The sequence below is a fragment of the Pieris rapae genome, chromosome 12 (assembly GCF_905147795.1).
Source record: "Pieris rapae chromosome 12, ilPieRapa1.1, whole genome shotgun sequence".
NCBI classification, from domain to species: domain Eukaryota; kingdom Metazoa; phylum Arthropoda; class Insecta; order Lepidoptera; family Pieridae; genus Pieris; species Pieris rapae.
The window spans coordinates 8514005-8536375 of NC_059520.1; the positions used below are offsets into that span (position 1 = coordinate 8514005).

At 33.7% G+C, this 22371-nt stretch overlaps 1 protein-coding gene across 1 annotated transcript; it reads right to left on the reverse strand.

Annotated features, from left to right (window-relative positions):
- Nucleotides 1–74: 74 nt before the first annotated feature.
- Nucleotides 75–7391, reverse strand: LOC110999324 (signal transducing adapter molecule 1). The gene is made up of 8 exons (XM_045630441.1): nucleotides 7139–7391; nucleotides 6023–6231; nucleotides 5103–5312; nucleotides 4406–4640; nucleotides 3338–3448; nucleotides 2459–2681; nucleotides 1998–2171; nucleotides 75–1310 (listed from the first exon to the last, which is right to left on the reverse strand). Exons 1-8 carry the CDS (start codon nucleotides 7179–7181, stop codon nucleotides 1304–1306), a joined length of 1212 nt encoding a protein of 403 aa, XP_045486397.1. The 5' UTR covers nucleotides 7182–7391; the 3' UTR covers nucleotides 75–1303.
- Nucleotides 7392–22371: the final 14980 nt, after the last annotated feature.

Below are 22371 nucleotides of genomic sequence, written 5' to 3' on the forward strand. Positions count from 1 at the left end.
ATAAGGAGCGCCCTTGGCATCTTGACAGTATCAAGAAGTTATATTTCATTGGGTTTCAGTTAAAAAGAAACACATTTACCGTAACAAGACTTTTATTAAATAATACAATATGACTTACAATTTTCCCTTAAGGCCTAAAATAATATACATTTTCAGTGCTTATATAAATTTATAATCTCGACCGAGAGACGATTATTAAATCATTTACTTAATTCTCCTTTAACATGAGTTGCATAAATCAAACATAAAACAGCTTTATATTTACCACGAAATATATAATACGTGAAATGACAATATACAGGGCGTCCCAAGACTTATGGGACATGAAGGTATTTTTAATATAGTTGATAGGATAAGAGTATTTTATTTTGGAAAGTATTACTGCATTCAATGATTATTAAATTACTTGTCTCGTCTGGGAATCGAACCGACTGAAATGTGGAAAAAGCACCCCTTTTTTTGATACCAATGAAGAGAATTGGGTCATTGAAGTATTACGTAAGCACCATGGGGGGGGGGGGGATTTTTTCTTACGTAGTGATTGCGTCAACAGTAATTATTTACTTTTTTACTCATTATCCACCCATTGTCTATGAAATCGAAATGCATTTATTAATACGTTTATGTACCATTTTTGATAGATTTGCTTACTTCTGACAAGAGGGGGGGGGGGGTTAATTGTAGTAAATGACTAACAAAAGAGTTAATACTACCATACCGTATAAGTAAATGACAAACCAAAAAACTATTAATATTCGTTGGTCTCTCTCCCACACATTGCGATAAAACAAGATATATACATATTCAATTAATATGTAATAAGTATGTTTTTTTAGCATTATTCTATATAAGTTATGAAGTTGAACTAAATACATTTTTATAGATTATAGAAATAACATAATAGGTATTTGTGATTCTGAAAAAAAATTAAAACTATATTTCGCCCTTGCGAATCAGATGATACTTGTTATTTTTTTTACAGGAGCCAAACGGGCTCACCCGATGTTAAGTGATACCGCCGTCTATGGACACTTTCAATGCACGAGGTTTCGCGAATGCGTTTCCGGTCTACGGCCTTCGACGTCTTAATTTCAAAGGTAATTTCACAGTCAGAAACGCCGTTTGCCTTTCAAACTTTGTTGTCAAAAAATATATGTATTTAAAAGCTCCGTAAGATCAGACACAAAAATATGTCTACACACGAAATGTTCATCAGAATTAACACGAGACTAAACTAAATAGAATGTGAAGAAAATAATTTATATATTAACGTTTCGGACGCTATTTACAAATGCGGGAATGATCAGCACCTGAAATAAAAATATTAATTAATAATAAGCAGAAGTAGTGTTGGCCTAGTGGCTTCAGCGTACGACTCTCATACCTGAGGTCGTAGGTTCGATCCTCGGCTGTGCACCAATGGACTTTCTTTCTATGTGCGCATTTAACATTTGCTCGAATGGTGAAGGAAAGCATCTTGAGGTAACCGACATGTCTTAGACCCAAAAAGTCGACGACGTGTCAGGCACAGGAGGCTGATCACCTACTTGCCTATTAGATTTAAAAATAATCATGAAACAGATTCAGACATCTGAGGCCAAGACCTAAACAGGTTGTAGCGCCACTGATAAAACTAATAATAATATACGATAAATTCATATCAAATCAATCAATTTAAAAATAATTTATTCATGTAGTACACTTATGAACGTCAAAAAAAGAAATATACATTAAATGCTTCGACAAAAACGCTGCACATCTTCGTGACGTTTCGTAAAAAATGTACCCTCATGCGCCCAAAGGAGTTTCACTTCAAAAAAGCATTTTTTTTGTTTATGGCAATACTTATACCTTTATGCCAATTTCAAGTAAAAGGTAGGAAAACTACAAGCGAGAAAAAAGAAATAAAGAATCAAGAGGAAACAAAGAAATTGCATTTTATGTTTTTTTTTTTTTTTTATGTCTAAGTTCATCGATCATATTTTCATAGTTCATACCTAGGCGGTTGTGGCTGCGGGCCCATGTGAGGGTGAGACGGATGAGGTCCAGGGGGCACGCCCATCATCGGCATGTACTGCTGGTACATCGGCTTCGGTTCGCGCATCAGCTCATGGTAGAGGTTCAAGGCGTCAACTAGGTCTGCGCTTAACTGGGTCAGGCGGGCGTGGCGTCTGGAAAATGTTAGTTTAAAAATATACTTACTAAAAAATTTTTTAGTTTTTTGTCGCGTACGGAAAAAATGATGAGTAAATTTTTACGTTGCTCGCGCACACCGTCACAAAAAACCGACACCCTGAAGTTAGCTATACTCAACATTTTAGTCTTTCTATTGTTAGTGTTGTTTTTTTACAAACATAGAATAAGATGAAAGATATTATTTTTCGCTAAAGTTGTATTACTTCTGACTTGTGTATGTGTGTGTGACTTCTGTGTGTTATACACAGGATTTTTTAAATACCTATCAGCCTTCTCCAGAGCGGCATCAACGAGCGGTCCCATAGCGTATACGCGTGCTTCAAGCTCTGACTGACGTGCGTCATCTGGAGTTTCGCCAGTTGGATCTGCTTCGTGGAGCAAGGCGAGGGCATCGTCCATACAAGACTCGTCTATGCGTAGAGGTGTCTCAGGTGCGAATTGCACGGTCTTGCCGCTAGATGTCGCTGGCGGACGAGTTTCACTTTCTGAAAGGCAAGTATGAACTTCGCGTGTAAATTGAACATACCATATCTTATAAAATTCTTGTGTCACGGGGTTAGTAACCGAACTCCTCCGAAACGGCTCGACCGATTCTCATGAAATTTTGTGTGCGTATTGGGTAGGTCTGAGAATCGAACAACATCTATTTTTCATCCCCCTAAATTTTTTTATTTATTTTTTAGACAAAATTTTACGTTTTTATTTTTTTACGATACACCATACAAAAATACATGCAACCCTAAATTTTCACCCCTCTACAATCATCCCATATGTTTTTTTGCTAATTTTTTGGCACAAAACATGGCAAAACAACGTTTGCCGGGTCAGCTAGTAAAACTATAAGCTTGTATAACTGCCAAATACATGGCAAATATAATATATAAGTATAATATGTATGTATATAATAAATTTGACTTTAAAGCGTTTGTAGGTACGCTGCTGATGCGGAAATTTATTATGTATAGCACGTTGATATTAACATTAACAGTCCGCTCCCCACGATTGTACTTAACACACTTGTGTATTCTGTGTCAGTTATTCATGTAAAGTTTTGCATTATTGAACACTTCTTTATTTATTAGTTTACATAATAATATCCCCTAAGTTCAATCATTATGTTTAAGAATATCAAAACATTTACCTGGGGCTGGTTCACTAAGATCGGAGGTAACAAAATTCGCTGGAAACAATCCTTCGCCACGCTCATTGTAGCCTTTCCACCAGTTAGGGTCGGTGGAGTCAGTCACATGTACTGAAATACACATTAGTCATCTAACAACAGTTTCCAACAGTACCACCAGACCATTTAACTATGATTGATTTAATTAAATCTGAATTGAATTAGTTTATTGTTATGACGACATTCGAATCAAAGATTTACAAAAGAATATTTAAGTTTAATGAATTCAATAAAATCATAAAACTTTACAAAATAATACTGTGGTTTCTACTAATGTGATCATATATGTCTTTTTTCTACAAAAAATAAGTTTTTCAACTTATTTTTAACATTAGGCTCTCTATTAATTGAACATTTCGTCCATTTATACACCGCGCTACCGAAAACTTAAATTCCCTCGCCATATTCGTTATTTCTATCTAAATACAGATCCAAACTTCGCATCTGTATGGTCTATACGTTATTAAAAAATGTCAGAAAAAATTTTTTACTTTATAAAAAAATCTTTATAGAGTTAAAATCAACTTTTTTAATTTAAAAGGGGGGTAAACGAGCCTGCGGAACGCCCAAAAAGGGCAGTTTTCGCAGCCCATAGACACCCCTTTTTAATGGATGCGTTGCCGGTTTTTGGGGGAGGAGTACGCTCGAATTTTGAATAGTTGGAGGTCGTATCTCTCAAGGAAGACCCCCACCGGGACTCGATTCCACAGTTCACTAGTTCCCAAAAAAAAAATCCTTGTGAAACGGACTGTGGAATATTTCCAGCCATAAAGGTGATTACTGGTGGTGGTACTTTATTAATAAAAGTTAAACAGGTCTAACATATTATTACTATAACTATAGCTAAGACTCTATATCCAAGACTAAGCCTAAGCCACTCAAAGTACTGCATAAAAACTATGAGAAACATAATCACTGAAATATCTGCGTAAGTTTTAAAACAAACAAATATAGTACTTTCAGTGTGTTAAGGTTACTTAAATATTAATTCTAATGAAAAAATATTAATTTATTATACACAGCTCATACCTATTTCTCCTGCTACAAATGTCAGCTCATTATCTTCGGCGGCTTCAAAGTCGTACAAAGCGCGGACTTTTCTCGCCGGTGGAGGTTCAGTCGTCGACTCCACGCGGGGATAAAGAGCCTTCGAGGTCGATGTGCTAGCGGGTCCTGCTGTGGGATTGGCCTCTCTTAGTGAAAGGGCGATCGCTCGAGCTAACTCTTCTTGCTCTCGTTGTGCTGCTGCGTCTTTGGCAGATTGCTGGAGGGTACAACATAAAACTATATAAATTTGGGGTCTACCCTCAAAATATAATTTGGATTGTAGTCATTTAGTCAAGATAATCAATATTTAGTTACTTCAAATGTTATTTAGAAAAGGAAATTTAGTATAAAATGTGCCAAAAAATATACATAGTTATACCATTGGCAATAATTTTCAACATCACTAATGCACTATGAGTGAGGGTAGAGTGGTGTGGAGGCATTGACTCGACAGATGCACTACCTTCAGTAATTAAGTTAAAATGTAGAAAACAATTTGATAAATTTTAATATAGATGGAACTCTTCAAAAGGCCAGCTCTTTTGTTATCTTAATAACTTGACTTTAAATTGAATTAAAACCTTTACAGGCAGAGGACTAGATTACTTTTATAAATAATAAACACCAGAATTATTATAGAGACAACATATGGATTCACCATTTGCATTATTCATCATACCTGTGTATCAGTACTTGGTACAGCAACAGTCTTTTCTCCTAACTCTGCACACAACTTTGTATGTAGAGATGGAATCAGATCAAGTTGGGAGTCGTTCCTGAACTCTCCCTCAGCCCACTTCCGCAACAATGCTCTTAACTTCTGTGCAACAGCCGGTTGGGCACGAGAGAGTAAACGGCGGTATTCCATTTCGAATTCACGTGATGCAACCTGATGATGTCATGATGATTAAAGAAATTTTCAAAAAATGTATTTCAAAATCTTTGTACATTTAAGATGAACCACACTTGAATATCTAAAACTAGCAATGTTTAACTGTGTCGAAGCAAGCCTAGCTCAAATGTGTATCTATCAACCAAGGTTGTGTGATGTGTGTTCAATGATTGCTTGATAAATTATTCACCAGCTCAATCAACAATTGATTGTTAAAGGTAAACATAAATAGCACCATTATAGTCCTTTAAGAACTGTACAATCTGGTCCTAACATTGTACATAGTTATACATAACCACTGTTTAAAACAATAAATCAATTGATTGGATTTTAGAAGGCATCATATGATGGATGTTTAAAATCTTTAACCAATTATTGCAGAGAACTTTGTCATCTGTCTAAAAGGCACAATAAAGAGAGAATCTAATGGAAACATAGAATTTCGTTTCACTTCACTTTATTTTTAATGGCGACTTCTTTGTAAATCACAATTCCGCCAATGTTGGAAAATTTTGTTTCAGGCCACTATAATTTTTAACAATGAGAAAATATTATTTTAAATAATAAGCATCTCTATGGTAAAACTAAACCAAAGTACAGAATGTTGTCATCTGCTATGAATTCTTTTAAAAATAAATGTAATCAGCTTTTGCTGCTACTATGCAAAGCTGTGAACTACTGATTTATTAATATCAAAATGTATCCACCTCTAAGTGGAATATCTTTCCACAATTAGACACACAAGCATCAAGTAACGTAGCTGCATGGACTTGTACATGAGGGTCTGGATGAGCAAGACGCCGCATCACAGCTCGGAGACAATCTCTTGAATTTGTGGCACTTGCACCAGCTCGATCGCAAATCTCCAATATAAGTCCCCATTCTTCACTTGTGTTGTTTTCACTTGTTGCACGTTCTGTGGAAACAGAGCAAATTTATGTTTCACATATTGAATACATTTAAAGGATCACAAAATTCAGGTAATTATTTTGATACTGCCTTAAAAATAGAAATAATATGATGTTTATACAGCAGAAGCTGATTCCTGATGTCATACTGTGCTGTTTTACAAGTAAAACAAACTATTATCTGTGTTTATATTTATTATAATTTTATTCTGTAAATTAAATATGTATTCCAAATATAAATTATAGGAATACAAATTATATGAAGAAATTAAATAATAACCTTTCCTCCTAATTAGCTTGTTTGTAATGTATTTTTTGTTTAATTGTTTAATTAATAAGCGTGTTGTGTCTAATTTATTAATTTAAAGAGTTTAATCAAATTTTCTATTTTAAATGTTTAGTCTTTGTTTATGTCTGTAATGTTTTTACTGTACAATTTACAGATTGTCTTGATAAGAATATGACTCACATGTTTTAACATCTTAATTTTTCATATCTATATGAGTAACAATATTACTACTTATTATACTTTTAAAAGTATAAGATTTTTACAAGCTCTCTATATATATATTATATTCTTGTTGGGAAATTAAAAATGTTATAAAATTCAATCAAACCTAATTTTACTAGAATTTTTCAGGGGTTCTCTATCTTTCATATTCTTTGGAGATTAATATGAAAGAGCAGTATTGTACTACACTATACAGCCAAATTAGTATTAACTATAAAAAATGCAGTAATTGCACAGTGATTGCACAATACATTCAATACAATTTTTTTCCTTAAGACTATTCATTGTTTGCGAGTATAAGGTCATACTTACCGCCCCTAACACTAGAAACGGAAGCTTATTAACTTAGTGTTATTCACAATAATTAGTAATAAGCTCTCTAATTAAAAGGTTAATCAACTTACCAACGTCTGCGTCGAATGGTGACGATGTTCCAAAGATTCCCATTTCGTGGCTTTCTTTTTTGTTAAACGTTTTTGTAAACTAAATAGATGGTAACGTTTATTTGATATCGACGCAAATGTTATGGCAATCACATTGATGAATACGATCTCTTTGTTGTAAGATTAAGACTTGTAAGATTTAATATTATCTTGTTTATAATCCTGTTAAATGATTAATGTTATGAAAAGACAGAAGAAAACAACAAACTGAAGCTTTCTATCGCTGCTCAGAAACTCGATTGTCATTTGCTGCGACATATGACAACTGACAATCTTTTGACATTCCAGTATCTAATACCATGTATGTATTTGTAATTCTAAAAAAAACTATAATGATGCTGATTTGTGCTATATAAAATTTCTCAAGTTCAGAGGCATATCTTTTGAAATTTTGGGTAAACGTATGTACGACAGACAACCTTACAACAAAGTATTTTTATGTCGATTTATTAAATAGCATGTAGATGGCGCTATTCCAATTTTAAAATAAATTGCATTGCGACTTAAAGATTTTTAGAACAATATATGTTATTATGTAAAATGCCCAATGCACATTTTTATTGCTAGCTTGATTTTGATAAATTTTTATTTATCGGATTTACGGATTTTGTTTCGAAAATAAAAATCTATAAGCTCACCTGTAACGTGACGATATATAATTAAAAAGCGTTTAATGTTTATTTTTGCTGTAACTATTCTCACCTTGAATATGATTCAATAATAAATATTATTTAGGTACCTATGGTAATGACCTTAACTTGCATAGAAACATTTCCTTGATACGCTCGCTACGCGACGCGTTATGTCATTGATTACAATATTTTGATTTAGATGCCTATGTCATACCAAAGACAATTTAATTATTTTGATTTAATTTACTTGAATTGTCTTTGTCTTATTTATCAAAATATTTTATTTTAATATTTTTTTTTATATTTCAATAGGTACGTATATATGTTATATTTAGTTATTGACTTTGCTGGCTTATCATAGTTTCGAAATATTCTTTAGTTTCCATTTTAAAAATCATATTTGAGATTATTTTTTAATTTGTTTAAAATTCAAACGTATTTTTTATTTATTTATAAGTAATAATATCATTTATAGAAACCAAATCTGTCTTATTACGTTGGTCTAACTAAAACGCAGTCTCATCATCACAGCGTGATCACAAAACGGTGATAAGACTTTTTTTTGTAAATAGTGTAAAAATTATTAATGTCAATCGTATTAGAAACAGATTAAAATTAATTTAATATAAGCAATAACAGGTGGCGCTAGTAGCAATTGATCGCGTTCTAAGATGCGTTTCTGAATAGTTTTGTAGATGCGCGAGGCACTCTTGGGAGGGACGGCCCAATTTAAAATGTGGCTTGCCCATTACACAATGAATTTATTACCGCATACGGCTGACACATACTTGCATGTCATGTGCGTTAACGCTTGGGATTTTTCTACAATTAACATTGTTGCTTATGCTATATTTAAATGCTATATTATCTGCTAAAATATTGATGATAAATTAGAACATAATGCGATCGTAAGAACTCAATATTTCGTTAGTACGGAATATTGAATAGGTTATATTATCACTATGGATTCTTGTAAATCGACCTTTTGTCGACTGTTATATTTTTGTACCTTGATGTTAAATTATAGATGTATTATTATTGTTTGATATCTAAGAATAATAGTATTGAAAATAAATTATTCTTGCGCTTGTTGAATACAATTTTTAGTAATAATGTGAAATGCCTGATATGATTTAAAAACGGAAGTGTAAAACCTGCATATTAAAAGAAAAGTTATTTGTCTATTTGATTTTGGATTGGACTGAATCCAAATGGAATGGGGGTTTTGTGTAATTTGGCAAAGGTTTCCACTTGACAGACACCTGTCGTCATCAGGTAGTCTGTGAAGTTCAATACCTACTATTTGTATATATACCTTGATTATGTCTTAAATGTCACGTGAAGAACTTGGCTACATTCTTTATCTTCGACTGATTACAGCAAATATGATTTTTCTCATAACAACCGATCATTATTAAATATTTTTGTATTGCAATGCTAGACCCATACCTTTATCCTCTTGAAGACCATCTATTCTCTTAAATTTGTGATGTGTTTTTGATTAAAATTAATCTATTAACCAAAAATTGTTTGTTTGCTGGATGGCATTTTCTGAGTACAAAATTAAAACAATTTTCATATTTTTGTCGAAATCATTGTTCAGATATGCAGCATCCAAAATTAAACTAGCCATGATAATTGCAACCTTCGTAAGATGGCACTATAAGAAGAGGATTGTATAATGTAATGACTCCAGTTAATATGTGTTGTGTTATTGGAGCAACAAACTGAGTTTAGCGCAACTAAGAGAAACATTCGCTATTTCATACTAGTATTTGAAAACCGCTGAAAATATTCAAATAAACTAATATATAAATAAGTTTCGATATAAAAAAAAACAAGAAGAAGAACAACATTTTTAAAGATTCTACGCTCGCGAACCGGTATCCAATTGATAGTGGCGTCCTGTGGGGTTAAAAAAGAATGGAATGTCTCTCTAAAGGACGATTTGCAATTCATTCATATGAATATACATCAATTATTGGCATCTCTTAAAATTAGTGGGGCAAAGTCTACAGTCCAAAAAGGACAGTCATCGCAGACCATGGCTTTTGAGAGAGATAAATACTGTAAATCTGAATACTTCGTCGTAACTCTCAGGAAAGACCCCAACGGGAGTCGATTCCATAGTTCGCTAAAGAGAGTGTCTTGTCAAACGCACTGTGAACTACAAGCCACCAAGGGGATGTTGATGAAATGTTGAATTGTTACGGCTCGTACGGTGTTAAGGCAGTAGGGATCTACCCAAACCATTCTTTAGCACACTTCAACACTTTGTTACACACTTTACAAACGTAAAGAGACTCAATGTAGATAGAGAGAGATCAGTCGATACGTTGGAGAATGACAAATCGACAAGCCCTTCCTGCCCTGGGAGCACCAGCCCAGAGATTTGAGCAGTATTTCATTTGAGCCTTGTACTACATACAATACCTATACTATGCCAATGCGATAATGGCGAGAAACATTAAATAAAATACATATAATATGTACCTTTATAATGTTACTCACATAATATACACAATATCGCTACTGTCATACTCCTGAGTCCTGACCATGGACTCTCTCAATGCTAAAAGGGATCGCGAGTGCGTCAACAGTCACTTCATCATTTATCGTAAATTTGTTGATCATTTGTCAATCTTATAGGAAATTAGGTTATCAGTCCCCTGTGCCGGTCAAAGCAAGCCGGTTTCCGCACGATGTTTTCCTCCAATATGCAAGTAGAAAGAAAGTCCATTGGTGCACAGCCGGGATCGAACCTATGACCTCAGGGATGAGAGTTGCTCGCTGAAGCCACTAAGCTAACACTGCTCTCAAAATACATTAAAAGCAAGAATAAAAACGGTTACAGAAGATCCAAGAGTTTAATTCTGTCGCATAATTCAAATATACTCCAATTGAGATATTTCTTCTTTCTTTTTATTAGTTGTGAGATGTAAATAATATAATGCTCGTTTAGTATACCAAGCGATATTTTTATGCCGTTCCAAATTCAAAAACAAAAGAAACTTCGTCTTTTTTCAACCATATACGGTACTTACAAAACTGTGCGTTAGCTATACAATAATCAAAACTCTTTTAATTTTTGTAAGGGGCCTCCGTTTTACTGATAATGAATAATATTTTTATCTAAAATACCAATTAATATTTTGTCGTTCAATACATGACGTATTTATGTCTTTAACTTTATTTAATATGTCGAAGTATTAAGTAAAATAGAAGGCCCACACTGGCTACGTCACTTAAAAGTTGTCTTTTAAGTGACGCGGCCAGTGTGGGCCTCTCATTAAAATCCATCCCCATCTGCTCGCTATGGACGGTGAACATAAGTACCTGAATCAACTACTAGCTAACCTAAATATTTAAAAATCGAAGGGCATTTAAACAGCGCAGTATCCCACAAAGGTGTCATGGCTCGATGACACGTCTAAACCGGTTTAATGTCCTTGATAGACAAGGTTTCCGTATAGTGCCCTCACGCATCTTGTGTTTTAGAATTAATTTAATAGTCGAAACTAAATTTATAATGAGTCTATGGTTCTATATATTTATATTATTTTAGAACGTTAATATATTCTCGTACTAAACCATTGATATAACTTAATATTGAACTGATATGTTAATGTTGTAAGTCATATAATTATGATCTAGCCTAAGCAAAGATAATTAGTAATTTAAGTCTAACCAGGTAATAATAGTATTTATTTCGTATATGAAAATTAAATATATTCTTTCCGTATATTTCATTTTCAATGGTTCTATACGAATTTGATCAAACATGAATTTATATATATATATTTTTTATATATGTAATAATGAAATGAATTTGATGGAGGAAATTTAGAGAATGCAGGGAAAATAAATAGGGAATCGATAAAAAAGACAGGATGCTTACCAGAAAGCTGGGAAGATGTTAATGTTTATTTTTTTTATTAATCAGATTAATTAAATTTAATTGAAAGCTTAAAATAAAAACAAATATGTTAAATGAATAACATTTTTTATATACTCATATAGATACATATATCATCATCATAGGGGGCAACCGAGCCTACGGAACGCCCAAAAAGGGCAGTCATCGCAGCCCATAAATACCTATTTTTAGTGTACGCGTTGCCGACCTTTGAGGGAGGAGTACACTCGAATTTTGAATACTTGAAAAATTTGAAATTGAACAAAACTGGCCTGGAGATTTTTTTATAATATACTGTAGCATTCTTGTACTTAAATCATTTGTATAAGAAATATATCTACCAAAGCATCTGGTAATTTCAATTACTATAAGGGCTTAGTAATTGACAAATTCTAAACGAATTCTTCGTATACGGGTTACATGAAGTGTCAATATAAATAGGTCAAGGAAACTTTGTACTGCGTTCAAAGCCGTAAATTCATTTGACGTAATTGTTTTAAACGGCATAGATTACATATAATAATTCAACTTATTTTTATGCTTAGTATGAAAGCTATATATCTTATATATTACAGGTTGCAGACCGGCAGGAGTTTCATCTGATGTTAAGTGATACCACAACCCATGGACACTCGCACTGCTCATTAGCGTTTTCGGCCTTTTAAGAATTGGTACGGATTTCTTGAAAGACCCTAAGTTGAATTGGTTCGGAAATATTTCAGTGGGCTAGTTTCACATAGTGGTGGTGCACGGCAGAAGTTACTTCAATTTTATTATCTAATTGATAGATATCTAGTTAATCAATGAAAAATGAAGTTTACCAAGCGGGGGCAGAGGCACTTGATTCTCGGAAAGTTATAACTCTGTTTTCTTAATTTCTAAATATAAATATTGTTTCAAAGAGTATATTTTAAAGTTATATACGCGCATAGTCGTCAAGCTTTGGCAGTGCTGATTTAAAATAAAGTTTTCGAGTTTGTTTGTTACAAATTTAGTTAAATCTTTATTTTAACATTAATACAGTATGATTAAATACATAAATTAATTAAAAAATAAACAAATTTTCTAACCGATAATACTAAACAAAGAAAATGTTTGGCAAATCTAGTTGGGCATGGCTAATTAAAAGGTCATTGACATTGGGACATCTGCTTTGCACATTTTTTGTTCGTACGTTACTTTATTACAAAACGAACTTTAGAAATCTATTTCATGATGTGAATATTGCGTACAACACATAAACCAATTGATATAATTATCAAAGACAAATTAGCACGACACTGTGACTGGCAGAATGTGCGAAAAAAATCATATTGTATCAATGAATCCACTCATTTCGTGGAGTTATTATATAGTAAAAAATCTACACTATTATTATAAAGAGGAAAACTTTGTTTGTTTGATTGTAATGAATAGGCTCATAAACTAGTGGACCGATATTAAAAATTCTTTCACTATTCGAAAGCTACATTATCCACGAGTAATATATTTAATTTTGAACCAACATAGGGTTCCGTAAGATATTAGGGTTTTTCGGACACAAGGTGTAAAAAATCAACCAAAAAAGTTATTTTGCGTACCCTGCCTAAACTGTTAAAGATAGAACCATAAAATGTTCTAAGTAATTGTAGATAATATAAATATCTACAAAAAAATCCGATACACACTATACCTATCTATGTCGAGTGAGGCACAATAACCATAAATGATATACATGGCAAAACGACGTTTGCCAGTTCAGCTAATATTTTATAAAAACAATATTTGCGCATACATTTTTGCTCTATAGTTTTCTGAGTACAGGGCACCGTAGCCTAGTCAGCCTAAAGAACATTGCTAAACCTTCAGGAAATTCTTATCAGGGTAAGAAAAGTTTAACACGTCTATTAAGACTGACGCACTGTTGATTATTAACGTCATTTCAAATCTGACAATTTACAGAAGACTGTGTCACGACCTGCTGCTATATTTTATCATCAAGCGTGATTAGAGCTCCATTCGCTTGTTGCAAATATTTGCACGTGCAATTTCGTAGCGCCGTTACGACGTAGAGGCTGTAGCTGCATCGCTACGGAGTGCATGTGCAATGTAGCATTTCGTAGCGTCGCTACAATATCGAAGTTCTAAAACGCATACATTTATTTATACTCATATATATCTCAAATTGCTCTTTTATGTTTTGTCCCTATGGCTTTTGTGTCATTGTAAAAATGTATAAACGTCTCAAAACATTATTTATTTGTGTCTTATTTATAAGAGTAGTAACATAACGTTAGTATACAATGATGATATCATTTTGTATATCTATTTTTAAAAATATATACCTATTCTAATGCGTGTGAATTGGCGGGTAACGAACTCGACGTTTTCGTTTATTTTTGTAGCTATGTTTTGCCTAGGAGACTGGTCTATTTATCAGCTGCAATGTTTAAAACAATTTCGACTTAGAGTCCTTCAAGAAAAGAGCGTACGAATTCTTAAAAGGCTGGCAACGCACTCGCAAGCCCTCTGGCATTAAGAATGTCCATGGGCGGCGGTATCACTTTACATCAGGTGAGCCTCCTGTCCGTTTGCCCTCTATTATATATGCTATAAAAAATTTCGATCATCGCACGTCAACACGTCTGCTGTTCCACAACTGAGCGTTTCTTATGGTAGTTTTTCTGGCTACTGAATCAATTGGAATTCTTGTTGAAGAAAACACGTACTAATTCTTTTAAGGCAGGCAACGGACTCGCGAATCATCTGACAATATCGGTGTCGGTATATCTTAACATCAAGTAAGCCTCGTGCCTGTTGTATAAAAAATAAATGTTGCTTGAAACCTCCTTATATTTAAGCACAGTTGGTGATTACTGGTCTCTGTAGTTTCTAAAACTCTTGTATCGAGGTTTTTGATATACAGCTATCAATGTTAGCGCTCAGTCTCGACTGAGAACATGTACAGAGAACATCAATCGAAAACAATTATTGTTATTAATCGCCGGGAATCGAACCTTCTTATAGTATCGATGGCAGAAAAAGTTATATAGTATATATGTAAGTTATGCTTAATTCAGATATTAGACCAAATACAACAAAAATTCTTCGGCGCTTATGACGAAAAGACAAGTTGTTTCTGTAATAATTTTCAAATATTTTCCAAATTTGTTACAAAATGTACTCAGACAAGTTACCCAAACAAGTTTAACAACGCACGTGATTATAAAAAATACCAAGGGAATCAGCTATTACTAGCAATTTTTGCGCGCTCACTGAATCACACGCCGCGCCGGGAATAACAGACAAAGAATGCAGTGTTTAGTTGATTGAACTTTTGTTTATCCACAAAAATAGGTTCTAGACTCACGTTATAGCAGATATCGTTTAGTATGGAGACGTAATTACTTGCTTCTCTCAATACTATTTGAATCAGTACATTTGGAAAGTTCACGACGAATACACGATATATTTATTCATATGAGTAACAAACTTTAATAAACGTCAAAAAATGTATGATTCTAAATTTGAATTTGAACTGCCAGTCCTAAAATTAACTAATGACCTGTTTAATGTTATGCTACCACTACTACATAATATGAATTTATAGTCTCTGAATTATACATTGAAATTAAATCAATATTTTTAAAACTTAAGTAAGACTTTTATTAACACTCTTGCTATCTTTACAAACGGTAACTACAATAATCCCAAACGCTCTATATTTAATGTAATTAAATTATCTTTATCCGAACCAGTTGGAAATACAACAATTCATTACTGTCAAAATTTCAAAAAAGGCTTTAGTTTTATTCAATGTAATTACTTAAATTGGCATATTCAGACATTATAAATATGACACCTTTAACTAAGTACGCCCTTTATGGGCTGGAGACATACCCGATGTTAAGTGATACCCCCTCCATGGACACTGGCAGAGGGTTCGCAAGTGCGTTGATGGCATTTGAAATGGCCCTTATTATCTACGCAATGAATAATGTCTATATCAATAGACAGATTCAAAGGAACATTTTTAATAATAAATTTTACTATATAATTTTATTATTCAATAGCAATACACTGTGTATTGGGACGAATCACTTGTCTTAGATTAAAGAAATCTTAAAATATTACGTCGATTAAAATATTATTTGAGGCTAGTAGATTCAGCGTGCCACATTCCTGAGGTCGTAGGTTCGACCCTCGAATGTGCACCAATGCAGTATCTTTCCATCGCGAGGAAACTGGTCTAAGTTGTGTGTCAGGCACAGGAAGCGATCAGCTGCTTGCCTATTAGATTGAAATGATCATAAAAGAGATCTAGAAATCTGAGGCTCAGGCCTAATGGATGTAGAGCACCACAGATTTATTCATTTTATTTTTAATATCTTGTCTAATATTTTTATCTATTATCATAGAGGAAGTTTTTCTGCAAATCTACATTTGATTGTATTTCTTATCTAATTTATTGATATTATAATAAATTTGTTGGTACTACTCATCTGTATTACGTATTACCATAGACAATTAAAGTATCTTTGGTCATATTTGTGCCATTTTGAAACCATAGTTCAGTGAATCAATTTAAATAGGTTTTTTAAATTATATTCACAACTCACTGTCGAAACTTTAACAGTCCCCAATCTGGATGTACTTTCTATGCGATATTTGATCAGTAGTCGTATCATATGGCAGTTTAAAGGCAGGTACACATCAGCGAATCGTTGAAATGGTTTATATTTTGAGTATTATGTTTAGGCCACATGAAGTAATTTATTGTGGATAAACACGAACATATAAATCTATTTAAATATTTACCTAAATTATAAGCACGTTCGTATCGTATCGTTTATGATTAATTTTAATATTTATCGCTAATCACTACTGCATTTTACTTAGGTTTTTTCCATACGCCAAAGAAGTATAACTTCTAACGCATGTACATAAGTACACTGTTTTTTATTTTATATATCAAAATCTCAAACATATTTGACGAACGGTTGTTGGAGTTATCGCAAAGACCCGTTTAAAACTTATTGTAAGAATGTGTCCTACGCCTATAATGCTCAAACGCACTTTGTTGCTATGCGGCAAACTCAAATTTTAGCCTCCGCTTGGTCGCATATTACGTCAGCGTACTATCGGAATGTAGGCATTAATAACCAATACATTGAACCCTTGGGCCTCTAAAGATTGATAAGACAGCTACTTCAACAAGTTTAATATAGTTTTGCAATCTGCATATCCGTTTCTTTGTTATACACACTTTTTGCTACGTTTTCCGCAACGCTAGTCCTATTTTTATCTCCAAGCAGGTGTTTCACGTATATAATTAATTGATTTTTTTTATTCGTGTTGCCGTACGATGCTCTCTTTAATGGTATTAATTTTTTGATAATAAAATTTTTTTTGGTAATATAGTTGTATATAATGTTTAAAGGGAAATTTAATTTATTTTGTAGTTTCGAATCGATTATTTGAATACAATCAAGCTATCAGTTTGTTCATTAACCCAATTCAGTTTCAAGTCGAGATCATAGGAGTATTTAATTAGATTTCTAATTGACACCGACGAGATGTCCTCAATCGGCAGCGTCCCGGCGGATGCTGGATGGGCCCAATAGCTCCCGACTTACCTTGGAGAGTAATTATAATGATCGGCGCCGGAACCCAAGTCTGGGTGGCCTTCCTGGAGAGGCGTGCCGAGGGTGGCGCAGCAACGCCTACACGCATTCCCTCCCTCTCCAACGTTCCTCGAAAGCCCGAGGACCTCGCAGCTCGCACTGTCTCGCCCACCCCCTAATAACCCAATTTGTAAGAACCCCCCGTTTTCAAGGACGGCCGACGTTCTTATGGCGGCGACGCGTTGATTCCCCGACCTTGTTTATTTGAGTTTCTTTTTGTTTAGGAACTTATTAATACCAGGTTACTTTGCGTGTTGATGAAGTCGACGACTCAAGTGAGTTTTCTTTGTAGGTAGTTCAGGCAGTTTTGCGTTCTTGTGTGGTTTTATTAGATGTATTACATGGACTAATCAAGGTTTCTTTTCAAATGGGTTGGAGTTGTGGTGTGTATATACTTAATATGCGTAATTTGTTTAAGAAGTTGGGAAGTTCAAGGCCAATGACACCCTTATCAACTGGTGGGTCGTCTAGACAGTTCACACCTTCTACCCTTAAAGGTCCAGTACTGTTTATGTATTTAAATGTAAATCGCGAGACGGATATACTTTTTTCTATACAGCGCTAACGTTTTCTTGAGAAATACTTCGGATAAAACATTTCTTCCTCACAATTTTTTTATGCTATGAGAACGTGATATTTATGTGATAATTTAATAGTTTCGAAGTACCTATGCAACATTGAGAAGCGGTCGACCTCGGTTGAATTTTAATAAAAACATAAATACCTGTATACAGATTTGCATATAATAACGATATAAGGCCCTTTGTACGAAAAATTGAGGCCATCTTTTGTGTGCGTTGTTTGAAATAGGTTGGTTATTTAGACATTTTTAATTCACCTGCGTCAGCTAAACGTTAAACAAACAGGCCTTACGCCTACACAATAACAAAGAAGAAGCCTTTGAATTTCGAAATTCGTTATTAAACTCGAATAATTTGCCAAATGTAGCGTTTGAACGACCTTCAAGTTGTCGGGATACACGTGTTTTGGTACTGAATGGACAAGTTCCCGGGCACCGCCCGGTCCTAGGGAGGCTTCCGAGCATTTCAATTTGTAACAATGAGTAACTAGGGAAAAAATTCTACCTATTCGTCTGGGACTGGATAGCACAAAGGAGATATCTTTCAAACAGTTCTGCGAATATTTTCTAGTTTCTTTGGAATTCAGATCAAATTGACAGAAATAAATATTGAGTGGTTATTCCATTCAGTGTATCAATCGCTTTAGTATTTTCAACGTATTTAATAAAATTTCTATTAAAATTCTAATAAGAATAACTAAAAGTTTTTAAACGTTTCCGAAATATTAAAATGTGTTATATTGCTCTTTCTTTTGTGTGCGTTTTGAGTGCAGAGCGGAATTATAGGCCCATAACTTTAAAAAACGAGGTCGCCTAGTCTGGCTATAAGAAAACTAGCCGACGGCACGCACTACGACGCACGCAATTCCCTTTAAAAATCCAAAATATATTACTGTTATACATCGCTTGCCTAACAAACATTTGGGTTTCTGGTATGAAGTAACACAGCAATGTATACAGTTCAATTAGATTTCACCGCTGAATTATAGCGAGCCATCACACGATGCCTTACGTAAGCTGTTAAAAGCGTTATTGCATGGGAATAAAGTAGAATTTTCTTAATTGTATAAGGTGGTGTTTTACGAGGTTTCCAAGGGTTTATAAAGGTTTCATTGTCACCTATATAATATGAGGAATTGGTTTATTCGATGTATTGCTTATTATGCATATTATTTCTAATATTGCTGATAATTATATGCGTAGGTATGTCAAAGACGCATAGATTTTCAGTTATATTCAGGAATATCAGAAATCTTTGGAGAATAATTTAAGATTTTTTTTTTGTAGTGGTATCGAGTGTAAATCATACCAATAGTCTTCTCTTAAAGGCCGGCAACGCACACAGTAAGATGCGTATCCATTGGGTGTGATGCCTGCCCTTTTCGGACGTCCTGTTTTTGGCCTCTCTATTCTTTGAAAAAGAACTCTCGTATCTTTTAATAATAATGGCTATGTTTGTTCCTTTATATTAAATATATATTATAATCTATCAATCAATCAATATTAGAACGTATAATCTAGAATTTAATATGAATTTGTGCTTTGTAAAACTGTGCTTTATGTTTATATTTGAATGTGTATTCGGTTTTGGCTTTTGTGTATAAAGTAATTATTTGAATATTGTTTAATTAGTAGCTGTAGTAACTTTAATAAAATATATAAATTAATGAATAAACAAGTCGATAAGAAAACTGGACATATCTCTTTCAAGCGACCGATATAGGTGAATTATAAAAATACTTAATCACGAGTAACATCAATCGATCCAACTTTTTTTTATAGAAAAGGTGCAAACGGGCAGGAAGCTCACCTGATGTTAGGTGATACCGCCGCCCATGGACACTTAAAGAAAAGAGCGTATATGCGAGTATGGTCCATGGGCTTAACCAACATGGCTTCCTGTCCGTTATATAAAACATCCACTTTTACGCTTAATATTTTCTTAATTACTTCGAAAACGGGTTAAACGTAACACATTAGCACAAAAATCCACAAATTGTTGGCAATTGGCAACTTGCTTGCAAGTAGACGGGGGTAATGCCCTCCCCACACCATTGCAAGGCCACCCAGGGCCGAATTCTACGCGTAGTCATGGCAATTGCGTAGGCGAGCGTTGCGATAGTAATACCACCCTCCACCCTGAACAATATTCCACAATCCAACGCCTTTCAATACGAATCGTACTAAATCTTAAAAAACCCGTTTAGGCTTTTATCAGATTCTTGATTTTATCTTGTTCATTGGTTTATCTGAATACTAGGAGACGAAAATAAACACAAAACCTTATTGGGCCGTGTACCCAATATGTCTATATTATTTTATGTGAGATTTTCTTTTACTTGTATTTTAGTTATATGAATATTACCTTTAGAAATTATAATATTATTTAAGGTGGAATTATGTAGCATCAGATTTGGTGTTATCAAAAAAATTAATAAGTCCTTGGGGTCCTAGCGCGATAAGGCTTTTTAGGGAAATATCAAAAAGGTTAGTCGACATCACAGGAGAACGAAGAGCTGGCAGCTTCCTCGCACGAAGAATTAGTCTAGCTCTTCAAAGGGAGAACGTTGCCAGTATCTTCGGAACCTTGCCTAAAGGGACTCCTTTTAATAATATATTTTAATTATTAAATTTTTAGGGTAATTATTAGGTATATTTATCATTTAACATATCATTAAATGAAATTTAAAAAAAAATATTCAGACGTCAAGTAAAAAAAAAAATCTAGATGTACAGCCAGTGCCTCTTTATCAATTAAAGTGACATTAGATGGTTCTGAAGTCGTAATAAACTGAACTGATAAAAGTTTACACTAATAGTTTTGTGGTCAAATACAGAACAGTTTTAAAATGAACAGGTTTAAAACTGAAGAATTTTTCAAATACCGTCTGTATAAACTTAGGAGTTCGCTAATACTCATTCCAAAACATCACGAATATAACAGAATAAACATTACTAAGCTCAAGTCCAGAGAAAAAAAAATATTCCACTAACGATATTCGTTATAATTTTTTTTTTAATTTTTGGAAAATGTGCGTTCATCATAATAATTGTCATGTATTTTAAAATAGCCTGTAACATATACTACATAAAATGCTTTAAATACGATGTGGAGTACTTTAAGAAATAAACATTGAGAAATGCTTACAGCCGGTAAAAACTCTATTCAAACCGAAAGAAGCCAAACAAGTAAGTCCATCAACAAAATTGTTTATGAGAAAACGTTTCTAATCCGTCCCCGGGCTCGGTATTTGTGTTCGGGCCTCAAACTCCCTTCCTCCCCACCGCCCCCGGCCCTTTAGAACTAGCATTGAATGTTCAATCTATTATAAATCATATTTTGACTTGCTCGTCCACAAAATATATCGTGAATTTCTTTTCAAAGTCGACTTAACAAATAATAAAGATATTTAAATCGGACCAATATTCATGAATGAATATATTATACGCATCGATAAGTTGTGTACTTGAAAATGATATGACGAAATTCGGTACTGAGCCAAATTGGACACCATCATCATCAATGGCTGTACAGCCCCTTGTAGTCTCCGCAAATATATGACATGATCGCAATCTCTTGCTTGCGTCCAAATTAGAACTCCTATTTTTGAAGGTTTACGAAGTTCTAGGGTTCTCTCATCAACCATTCGTCCATGTCCCATACAACTCAGCATTGTTATGAATTGTATGATGATGGCGTCATCGCTGGAGATTTTTAAAGTTGCGTTCTGAAGCAAGTGGTCAGTCTTCCGTGTGAATATAAGTAATACATATTATACGGTTCTTCATTCCAGGTATTGAAGACGATTAATTCCTAGAAATGTTTTCATAAATGCGCAGTTCATACTATGTTAAATGTCCCGCGATGTTTACTGTAGTAGGGTAACATTTCAACATCAGGTCATCTCTTATTCAAAAATAGGTAAATTATACTAAGGTAGGCAGGTAAGTTTTAATACTGAAAAAATAACCATAGATTAAATATATCGCGCCACAGAAGTACAGGATTTGTTTTGTATTTAAATAAAATAAAATATAGTTCTTATTCGAATCAATCATGTTAATAGCCTTTTTACTAACAGCAGAGTGAATTCATTTTGTAATTTTCATTATTACTATAGGTCCGACGTCAGTCCAAACGTATGTAGATTTGTGTGAAATCTGAAATCAATTGTTGTACTCATTATAAAGAAAGAGCCTTGAATAAAATTTATCAATTTTCCTCATAATAATTAAACATTTTCTCGAACAAGATTCTTCTCAAATAGAGCGGAACTAATGCATTATTGTTAGTACATTAGGACAACGTAATAATTCAAGGAAAAAATATTTTTTATATTTGTATAAAACTGCGTGGCGATGCTGTATCCATAAGAAATTATTATGCCTGCTCATAAAAGATT

Coding starts and splice junctions, on each gene's coding strand:
- LOC110999324 (XM_045630441.1), bottom strand. CDS start 7,181: ATGGGAATCTTTGGAACATCGTCACCATTCGACGCAGACGTTG. Junction 5,313..6,022: donor GAAAGATATTCCACTTAGAG/GTGGATACATTT, acceptor TGACATCATCAG/GTTGCATCACGTGAATTCGA. Junction 2,682..3,337: donor TCTTAGTGAACCAGCCCCAG/GTAAATGTTTTG, acceptor CTTGCCTTTCAG/AAAGTGAAACTCGTCCGCCA.